The sequence below is a fragment of the Siniperca chuatsi genome, linkage group LG5 (genome assembly GCF_020085105.1).
Source record: "Siniperca chuatsi isolate FFG_IHB_CAS linkage group LG5, ASM2008510v1, whole genome shotgun sequence".
NCBI classification, from domain to species: domain Eukaryota; kingdom Metazoa; phylum Chordata; class Actinopteri; order Centrarchiformes; family Sinipercidae; genus Siniperca; species Siniperca chuatsi.
The window spans coordinates 1,792,392-1,803,574 of NC_058046.1; the positions used below are offsets into that span (position 1 = coordinate 1,792,392).

General features: G+C 38.7%; 1 protein-coding gene across 2 annotated transcripts; it reads right to left on the minus strand.

Moving 5' to 3' along the window:
- Nucleotides 1-986: 986 nt before the first annotated feature.
- Nucleotides 987-10,038, minus strand: LOC122876765 (GTPase IMAP family member 8-like). Of its 2 annotated transcripts, XM_044197468.1 has the most exons (4): nucleotides 9,837-10,038; nucleotides 8,797-8,882; nucleotides 6,737-6,796; nucleotides 987-4,910 (listed from the first exon to the last, which is right to left on the minus strand). In XM_044197468.1, exons 2-4 carry the CDS (start codon nucleotides 8,816-8,818, stop codon nucleotides 2,446-2,448), a joined length of 2,547 nt encoding a protein of 848 aa, XP_044053403.1. In that variant the 5' UTR covers nucleotides 8,819-8,882; nucleotides 9,837-10,038; the 3' UTR covers nucleotides 987-2,445. The 2 variants fall into 2 exon arrangements, with proteins under 2 accessions (XP_044053403.1, XP_044053404.1); XM_044197469.1 differs by lacking the exon at nucleotides 8,797-8,882.
- Between the last annotated feature and the right edge of the window lie 1,145 nt (nucleotides 10,039-11,183).

Consider the following 11,183-nt stretch of genomic DNA (forward strand, 5'->3'; position numbering starts at 1 on the left):
ACCTATACTAATTTCTTCCACAACAGTGGAGGTTGAGACAGACACAACTGCATATGTGCCATCAAAACTATCCTTTATGTATCACTAAACAGTTAATAGGAAGTTTATACCAAACAGTGTTTAGTGGAATAAAGTCTCCCTCTGCTGGTACAGTCCTGAAAACATAAAAACATAACTGTTTGTCCCCACCTGCTCTCCATCATCACCTATACTGTGTTTTGATCATTGACATACTTTTTGTTTCTGCAACAGTTTATGAATACTACCTGTTAACCTACCTACAATTTTATGATCAGAATGTTGTCAGTTTACTAACAACTGCTGTACTGTATGATTTGCTATACTGCCTTTTAAAAATGAGTGATCACAGAGAGGGTTAGACAGCAATCATTTTATATAAATTCCACTGTTGTAATTTACCTCATTGTGGCTTTACTTAAAGTTTATATTTTGGTCCACTGATAGAAGTGTTGCCATTTTCTCGCTGACCTAACATTCAAACCCACATGTATTGAAACAAAATGATGGAAATTTAAACTGTGGAGCTGTGGAGTATGAGGTGAATACCACTTGACAATTCCTAAAATTAAAACTAGTCAGAGACTCTTGCGTCAAGGAATTGATAATTTATAGAAAATGGTAATAGTTAGTTTGGGTTTAAACATTTTTTTTAAAGGAGCTCTTAAAGTATCATCGAGACATTTGATCATAATCTGGATGATGAAATATCGAATAAAGAATTAAAAAGTGCTTTGCTGCCAGTCACTCAGACTTGGCAGTGAAGTGCATGTACAAACTGTGTTTGACTGATCCGTTCAGTCAGAATACAGATCTGTTATGTTTTGCTTGTCACAGGCTTAATTTTAACAGATGACATTCAGAGATTATGTCACATTCTGTTTTGTCATGTGAGAGAAAATCAATAAACACAGAATTGCATTAGCAGTGGTAACTGTGCACCTTAATGCTATTATTTGGACAGTGCATTGCATTGATAAATATTTTATTCATGATGAAAATGTCTCCAGAGTTTTATATCTTTCACAATGTTGAACAAAACTGAAACAACAAATATAAATGAACCAAGACAAAGGATGTAAGTTTTGTAAGGGTGATGTAAGAGCTATGATGAAATAAGATAAAGCATATAAATAGGACTATATGCTGTATAGTACATATTACTTTTCCACACAAAATAGAAAATAAATGCTGCCATCAAAAAGCCTCTATGATCTAAAGATAAATTGTATAGGCGACTGCACGAGCTCCAGATTGGCACTCTTGGCCTAAACAGCAGCACTTTACTTAACACAAAAAATGCATAAAATAATGTATATATGTACATTACATATATAATATGTTCACTTTTTACATAATATTGTTTTTTGTTGTAAAATTTTAATCAGAAACACTATTATTTTACTTTTACCTATATATTACCTATGTAGGGAGGTGGAAACGAACCCCCCCCCCCCCAAAAAAAACAAAAACACGCAAACGTTTTAAGGCCTAAAATCTGTACAAGAAGAAAAAGAAACAGCAACTCAAATTATTCCAAGTGATCCCTGTGCATGTTTGCTTACCATGCAGCCTGGAGAAGCAATGTCCCACTTTAAACAATTATTACTATTCAAGGTGATAAAGATGAATGTTAAAGAGTAAGATCCTTTTTGTTTAACCAGACACAGACATCTCGCTCAAGGAGAAGTCTCACTCTGAAATCTCACAAGAGGTGAGTTGTTGCAGAAAGACGACGGTGGAAATGCGAGTCAGTGAGTCATCGTACTCTTTAAATCTAGGGTAGGTAATGTAGGTAGGTATGAAGCATTTTTTGTTATATTTGTTGAAATTCTCTTTACATCCTGACAACAATCAATAAATCCAACGCTCTGGGAAAAAAAGTGGCTGTCGTAGGCCTGTAATAAGGTCATCCAATTCAGAACAAATGAAATTACTTGCTAGCGTACCTAACTACCTGCCTACCTACCTCGTGCACTCTACTCGTGTACTCATTGCGTATGAAAATGTGTTTTCGGGGATTGGACTTGGAGGGAGGCATGAAGAGAGGGGGTGGGATTTTTTCAGTTGGATACTTTCAAAATCTGCTGTCTGTTGCTAGTTTCTCCAATGTTACCTACACTGGCTTTAAGAAAAAGGTCTATCTCTGTAGGGATCCTTTTCATAATGTTGTCAGACACAATCTGAGCCTGTTTTGGGGAAAAACAAGAATATTGTTGGTCGTACATTTGACGGGCGCAATTACCCCCAAGGATTATGTTGCAGCCGTTTCGCTGCTGTTGGCTGAGGAGATCTACTGGAACAATTCCAAAGCTTTTTGTACCTATTAGTCATTTAGACCCTGAAATATGCAAAAAATAGGGCCCAGGTTTAAAAATACTGGAATTACCCTTTCCAGTAAGAACAGCCAGCAAGATGTAAAACTCTTCATGTGTGTTCTTTTGTCTCTGTAGTGTGTGTGTTTGCAGGACTCAGAAAAACATAACATAAAAAAAATAATTGCAACATCAACAGCACAAACAAAGACCATGTCCACTTTCTTCTCTTACGATAGTACTCTTCTTGGAGCTTTCTGTAGCTTGTTTTCACCTCCTCCAGGCTCTGTTTATCCTCCTGACGTATTCGTTCCCAGATGTCCTTTCTTTCTTTTTCCCAGGCGTCTCGATCTCTCTTCATCTCTTTTCTACACAGCTCCAGCTTCCTCTCAGCATTTTCCCTTTGCTCTCTTTCTGATTGAACTGTTTTCTCCGAAGCTTCCAGTTTTCTTCTCCATTCCTGTCGCTGAGTTTCTTCTTGTTTTTTCCGTCTCCTCTCTTCTTCCTCCCGTTCTTTCTTTCTCTTCTCACGCTCCTTGTTGATGCATTCGTCTTTGTCCTTCAGCTGTTTCGATAACAGTTTTCTCTCCTGTTCAATTTCTCCACGCTGTTCATTCATTTTCCTTTGCAGTGTTTTCAAATCTTCCTCATGTTTTCTGAGGTCCTCGTCCTTTCTCTTTATCTCTTCTTCCTTCACTTTCAAAATCCTGTCCACTTGTATGAATTCCTCTTTGTCATCAAACCTCTCAGTGTTGTAGCAACCACCATTTTCCTTCACCATGGTCTCGATCTTGGTCAGCAGCTCTCTGACCTGTGTGCGGTTTGTGTCATCTTTGTTGTTGAAGACCAGGTATCTCTCCCCACAGTCATTTATGAGTTGTTTGACAAAGCCATCACAACCTTCGATATAACTCTCAAATGTCTGATCTTCCAGATCATCTCCTCTGGTGAATATAATGATGATGAATTCTCCAGATTTCTTGCCAAAATATTTCTTGATCAGCTCCACAGAGCCTTTTTCCTCTTGTGTAAAGTTTCCTATTTGCATCACTAATAAGAACACATGAGGTCCAGGAGCCAACAGGCTGAAGCATTTGTGAAGCTTCTGTCGAATTTCATCATCAGACAGAGTTGTATCAAACAAGCCGGGGGTGTTGACCACAGCGACAGGCCGTCCAGCAATGTCTCCTGTTGCTGTCTCATAAGACTTGGTCGGTGGCTTCGGCGATTCTGGGTTTGAAATGCTTTTCCCTAAAATAGTGTTTGCTGTCGCACTCTTCCCACTGCCAGTCTTCCCAATCAGCACCATCCTGAGAGGCTCTCTGCTCTGGTTTTCATCATCACCTCCCTCCTCACGCTGTTTCACATCCTGCAGTTCAGCTTTAAGTTTTGAAACCTTCTCCATCTGAGCCTTGGTGAACATGTCCTTTGTGAAGCATCTGGATCCTTTAACTGTGATTTGTTTCAAAGCATCCAACAGCTCTGGGATCTGCTGCTTGTCCTTGATGTTGAGAACAACATATCTGTCTCCACAGCTCTGACGGACCACCTGGATTTCTCTGTTCTTTCTTACAAACTCAACAACAGCTGGAGCTGCAGGATCTGACTCCACAGTGAACAGAATCATGGTGAAGTCATCGACTCGAGAGCTGAATGTGTTCTGGATGGTCTCTAACTCTCCCTTGTCTTCATCAGTGAGGGGATCCACAGGTAGGACCAGGATGAAGGCATGGACGCCCTCAGGATCACAGAGGGAGATACACCTGAATGATTCCTCCATCACTGCCTCCTGAGGTTTTCCATACAAGGCAGGCAGCTCCACCAGGGAAACCCGATGTCCACACACCTCTCCCTGATTTTTAAGACACACTGATGAGTTGGAGACTGAATGAAGCTCTGTCTGACCTAAAATTGCCTTGGCTGCTGAAGTCTTCCCTGCTCCTCTCCTCCCACACAGAACCAGGTTTAAAGCTGGTTTGATGTGTTCAGACTTTAGTGTCATGACTAAACCTGCATCCTCATCTTCAAATACATCAAGGCTGACATGCTCTCCATTGTTCTCCTTTGCAGTTTGACCCAAGCGTGTCAACAGCTCTGGAAGTTCAAGGTTCTTCTGCTTCAGGTGTCTGTATCTACACATGCTGATCATGTCTTTTAAGGGCTGGTCTGGTACATCTTTGTCCATGAAACCTGGACTCTCCTCGCTGGGTGTTGATATTAGAACCAGTGAATGATCAAATGGTTGATCACTGAAGAGTTTCAGGACTCTGCAGAGTCTCAGTTTGAGTTCCTCAGTGAATCCTTCAGGCTGTAGGACCAGCAGGAACACATGAGGTCCAGGATCAGAGAGTCTCACACAGTTTGTCACATGCTCTCTCAGTTTGTCTTCAGATATGTTGGGATGCAGCAGATCTGGAGTGTTGATGAGAACTATTTCTTTCTCTTTCAACTGTCCTCTGACTGTCAGAAAGTCTGGTTTTTGCTCAGTGTTGAACCTAGTCTCTCCCAGTATGAAGTTCCCCACTGAACTCCTCTCAGACCAGCTGTTCCCCAGCAGAACAACCCTCAGCTCAGACACTGAAAAGAAAAACAGTGAATTAGAAAGATGAACTATGAACTGAACGTGACCTGATAGACCAATCTAACAGGATTATGATGAAACCTAACTCTAATTGGTGGACCTGGAGAAAAGCTATCAAACATCCAGAACTCAAATTATATCTTGATGCATGGAGATACAGGAGAGTGTTCTGGTTTGGTACTGTTGGATCACAGTGCAGCTTTTGACACAGTAGACCACAGTATCTTAATCGACAGACTTAGGCAGTGGGTGGGTATCTTTGGGTCAGCCCTGCAGTGGTTCTCCTCCTACCTCTCTGATGGCAGTTTCTCAGTTGCTGTTGGCAACTATGTCTCTACATCTGAAACTCTGTTTTGTGGTGCGCCCCAAGGTTCAGTCCTTGGTCCTATTCTGTTTTCCTCGTATATGCTTCTCCTTTGACAGATAATAAGACACTTTAAAGATATCTCTTATCGCTGCTATGCAGATGTAATTCAACTTAGTAGAAAAGGTTTCAGTCAAAGTCATCTGGACACTGTTTTCAGAATCAAGACGTTTCGGCTCCCATCCGGAAGTCATTCTCAATTGTGAAAAAATGGGACGGGAACTGGAAATTTAAGCTACTCTGTGATACATAAGCCCTGCCCTCAGGAAGAAATCTACCTGAGTATCTGTTAAAAGCTAGTTTCACCTGAAACTGACCTAATTGTTTCCAAGATGGCTCAGTAATCAGTAATCAGGCCTATTGTTTTCTGGCTGCACCTACCTCATCACTGTTAAGTACCTGATTAGCATATGATTGGCGTGACCAAGGTGTTAATACACTGTGATAGACCTTGGGCAGATTGAATCTCAGACCACCATTTCTGTTCAAAGAGGGGTTCTCTTTTTTCACAAAAATGGCTTCCTTGACACACCATTCAAACCAACTATTCTTTCTACTTATATTTAGATTTCACTCTATCTTAAGCGATGTGGTGACCAAAATGAGCAAAATGTTGGTTTATGCCAAATTAGTTCCTAATGATCCTTTGAATGGAGTTAGATGTTGGATTTGGTGAAGTTACCTTGAAGAGCAGTGTTCTGCTATATGGGCAACATGAGATATACGAAATCAGAACCATGATGATCACTAATACGATTGGCTGAGTGCTAATTATATGATTGTACGCATGATAAGCTGGCATGGCTCAATAACTTATTACAGACAGCACTTTTTACTGCAGCTGCACAGTTGGAGTTAATGAAGCTGAGGGACCACCTTAAACATTTCTAACTATGAATATGTTTACGAATGTGTACTACTAAAAGAAACCTGCCAAAATCTCCAAAAAAGAAACACAATCTCAAATAATTAATAATAATTAATGAAACTGACTCAATGAACTAAAACTGATTGAGTTTCATTCCAAGTGTTTACCCTTTATACTTGTATATTTGCTATATGTTAGGGTTTAAATGACAAATTCCCATCAATTAAATCGGTATTTAAGTAAAACATAGATATTTTGTAGTCCATTGGTCCAGTAACAGAAACTTTTAGTTGATTTGATCATAATATCTATATATATCATTGCATAGCCTATTTTCTAAATATGTAGGTATTTATTGTGGAAAACTTAATTCCATTGGTGCCGATAGTCATTTGTATCTGGAAATTAGTTAATTTATGGACTTCAGTTTAAAAAGTCTTAGTCATGCTCCGGCATTAATTAATACACTGCACTTTTGTAGGTTTAGTAGCACAGCTACTGCAGTAGCTCTGATAGCAGCTCCAGATACACTTTAAGCCAGTTTGGAAGAATACCTCACAAAACACCTAAACATAGTCAGTTGAACTCACTGGTAGGGGGAATAAGCTGATAGCTGCTGCTGTGGCTCAGAGGTCTCCCTTTGATTCCCTCTGTAAGAAAACAGAAAAATAACATTTCAGCAAATCAAACCTCTGTCAACATTTCAGATTTTTTTTTATAGTGTTGAGACAGTAGAAAAATGTTGTTTAAAGACCACTGTAGTGTGGGTGGTGTAGAAAACAAGTCCATTAACACAAGGATGATTTGTACTAAATCCTAAACCTACAGAGAGTAGAAAACTGTATTTGACTGAGTAACGTTACAGACAACGGCTAACAGAGTATGTTTAACCTTACAACAGGTACGTTTAATTTTGTAGCTAAGATAACTCAGACATTTACAATTATTGATGGTCAGTAAGCCTGAAAACTTTACCTTCATCAGTTATATTAATCGTTGCAGAAAGACAATGGAACTGCTAATGGGAAAAAACACACTGTCCCTTATTATTATACCACTGTGTGGAATTCATCTTAAGGTAAGCTCAATGTTATAATATTAATATTGCAAATATTCCAAAACAGTGTTTAAAACTCAATAATCAGTCCCAGGTCTGATTAACACTTTAAGATACTGTACTAGATACTGTAGATACTGTTAGATATACTGTTCGATATACTGTTAGATACTGTTAGATATACTGTAGATATACTGTACATACTGTTAGATACTGTTAGATATACTGTTCAATATACTGTACATACTGTTAGATACTGTTAGATATACTGTTCGATATACTGTACATACTGTTAGATACTGTTAGATATACTGTTCAATATACTGTACATACTGTTAGATACTGTTAGATATACTGTTCGATATACTGTACATACTGTTAGATACTGTTAGATATACTGTTCAATATACTGTACATACTGTTAGATACTGTTAGATATACTGTTCAATATACTGTACATACTGTTAGATACTGTTAGATATACTGTTCAATATACTGTAAATACTGTTAGATACTGTTAGATATACTGTTCAATATACTGTACATACTGTTAGATACTGTTAGATATACTGTAGATATACTGTACATACTGTTAGATACTGTTAGATATACTGTTCAATATACTGTACATACTGTTAGATACTGTTAGATATACTGTAGATATACTGTACATACTGTTAGATACTGTTAGATATACTGTTCAATATACTGTACATACTGTTAGATACTGTTAGATATACTGTTCAATATACTGTACATACTGTTAGATACTGTTAGATATACTGTTCAATATACTGTAAATACTGTTAGATACTGTTAGATATACTGTTCAATATACTGTACATACTGTTAGATACTGTTAGATATACTGTAGATATACTGTACATACTGTTAGATACTGTTAGATATACTGTTCAATATACTGTACATACTGTTAGATACTGTTAAATATACTGTAGATACTGTAGATATACTGTAGATACTATAGATATACTGTAGATACTGTTAGATATATTGTAGATATACTGTTCAATATACTGTACATACTGTTAGATATACTGTTCGATATACTGTAGATATACTGTTAGATATACTGTAGATACTGTAGATACTGTAGATACTGTAGATACTGTTAGATATATTGTAGATATACTGTTCGATATACTGTACATATACTGTATATACTGTATATACTGTTAGATATATTGTAGATATACTGTACATACTGTTCGATAGATACTGGATGTATTCCTGTTAGACAGAGCCGTGAACCCCTAGAAAAGTATTGACCCTCTCCTAGACAATTTTGCCTCAAACAGTGCAATAATTATTCCAAAACACAGTGACATTATCAGCATTCATTACTGTGATGTTGGATTTTATGAATCCAATATTGCAAGTATAGACTCTCTCGTATATAATGCTGTGTCTCCATCTAGTAGTATAGATTTGGTCTCACAACGAACGATGTTTGTCTGTTCAGAGGGAAACTGGGTCTTTGCAGCAGGAAAACAACAAGATCCAGATATTTTAATTCAACATAAAACAAATAGAGTTAATGCATGTTTCTGCTGTGCATGTGACTGTACTCACCAGATGCTGCGGCAGCTGCCATACTGTCTCTGTGCTGGAAACACCGGAAGAGGCTCAGCTGGAGACCAACAGCTGGTCCTCAAAGCCTTCAAACACAAAACAACTTTACCAACCTGGAGCCACTTCTTCTTCTGTGGTTCTGCTGACTCACTCAGTCACTCTGTGCCAATGATGTCACCAGCCTTTAGGTGTTTGAACTTTATGGTCCAATACCAATTCTCTCTGGCTCGGGCTCTGTTATACGACTTTCAGGTGAGCATGTATAGCAAAAACACTTAAAACACACTAGATGCCAAAAGGCAAAAGGTGATCTTTATACAGGGAGAAAAACAATGGACCTCTCTCCTTGTGACATACAGGAAAAACAGGTGTGATTAACATTCATAGCTGCATTCCATGCAGGTGTGTTTGTTCCAGTGTTGGGTTTTATGCTGGTGTAGGTATTTATCGTGAGTATTAATCTGATGCCTTTATGACTTAAAAAAGTCGTTTTTAATGTGTGTGTTTCTTTCTGTGCCCACACCACAAGTCAATGTCCCCGTGATGACAGTAAAGGTTGATCCAGGAATCAATCAATCAAAATGTGTGCTGTGAAAGAGGCCTGTACTGTCCAACAAGCATCAGTCAAGCAGCTGTTACACAACCGCTTATTCCATGAGTAGCAGTATTAGTACTAGCAGTAGCAATGCTTCAGTAGCTGTAATATTACAGTAAAAACCATTTCCCTCCAAACAAACCACCGGATTCAGTCTGCACGTCACTTCTTTCCTGTTATAGTTTTACCACACTGATCCGACATAGCTGCTGTCATTCAAACACACTATATACAAGTATAATGTGAGGATATTAATACAAAGCTCCCTTTTCAGCTACGATTGTGTTCCCTCTGTGTTTTACAGGCTGCAGGCCTGCAGCCGCCCTGACCGCGACGATCATCAATAATCAGTCCGAATCATTATAATAACACGATCCATCAACATTTCCAACAACCTGCAGCGACTTTATTCATGTTTGTGTTTAGTTTTCTGGAGTTTACTCACCAGCTGATTCTTGCTGCGCCATCAGGAGAAAGTGAAAGTGAAAGTAAAGACAGTTCGCGACGTCAGAAGGCTCCGCGGCGCCGTTCTCCACACATCCGCGTGTATTTCAAAGGAGTGAAAAGTGGCCCGAAGTATACAAGTCCACGAGCTGTGGATATGCAAAGCGAACTTTGAATATAATCACAGCGGAAACACTAATTCCCCCGGCTCCAACAGACTTCACTAGTGCAGGGTAGAGCGCCACCTGCTGGGCAGCAACAGTAGAACACACTGAAGAGGCGCAGTGCATTTTTATCATAAAGCAGCCATCAGCTGAGAGATGATGCTTGTGATCACACAGGTGGTGACACTTTCAAATATAATGAAAACCAACGAGCTGCACCAAACACTGCGTCGCTGAGGCCGTTTTAAAGCGGCACTGTCGGGCTGGACTCAGACCAGCGGCCCCTCTGGAGGCCCTGGTTTGTCCTCATGTCTGTCAGTGTCACTGAGGGTCTGCTGTGACCGACAGAGGTTTTGTGTGCTTGGATAAATTTGTGACACAGGTAAACAGCATCAGTCACAAGGCGACGCAATTTGTGATCTAAACGGAAACAGGAGGCTCATCCCACCACCCGAACACAAACAGCAGCGAAAGATGCTCACAGCTTCAGCTACAAGCAGACGAGAAATAACTGCCGAACATATATGTAAATGTAACAGGGATTTAAAGGATCAGAACATTGCCTTGTGAGGTTCCTGTAGTTTTTATTAAAGCAGGATATACTGCAGGAGAAAACAGGCCTGTTTTGGATAACAGATAGTTAACAGCACAAAGGAAAAACAATACTTGCACATTTGAGCAGATTTTTGTTTGAAAAGTATTTGATATGCAGTTGTATTTGGAATTGCATTACTGATAAAATCAATCAAACTGTACTTATATAGCACAAGTCATACATCAAATCCAAGTGCTGAACATACGTTTAAATTAAAAAAACATTTAAATGAATGAAATAAAGTATAATATCATGAAACTAATAATAAGAAATAACAGTAAAAGTGTAAATTACAATAAACACACAGTAGAGTAAAGCCAGGCTAAAAAGGTGTGTGTTCTTTTAAAGATGTAGAGTGTTCACTCCAAACACGCTCACTTACAGGTAAAAGTCCTGAATGCTGCAACATTCTACTAATTTCAGTACGAGAAAAAGTAGGTAAGTATTCTTAGAAAAATAAACTATGTCACTTTAAAAAATTGAAATCATTAAAACTTGTACAAACTTCTAACAAAGGTGTCCACAGAGAAATGTTGCTACAGCTGTAAAAATCAGTTACAGAACAAAAAACATTAAAACAGAAAACTCC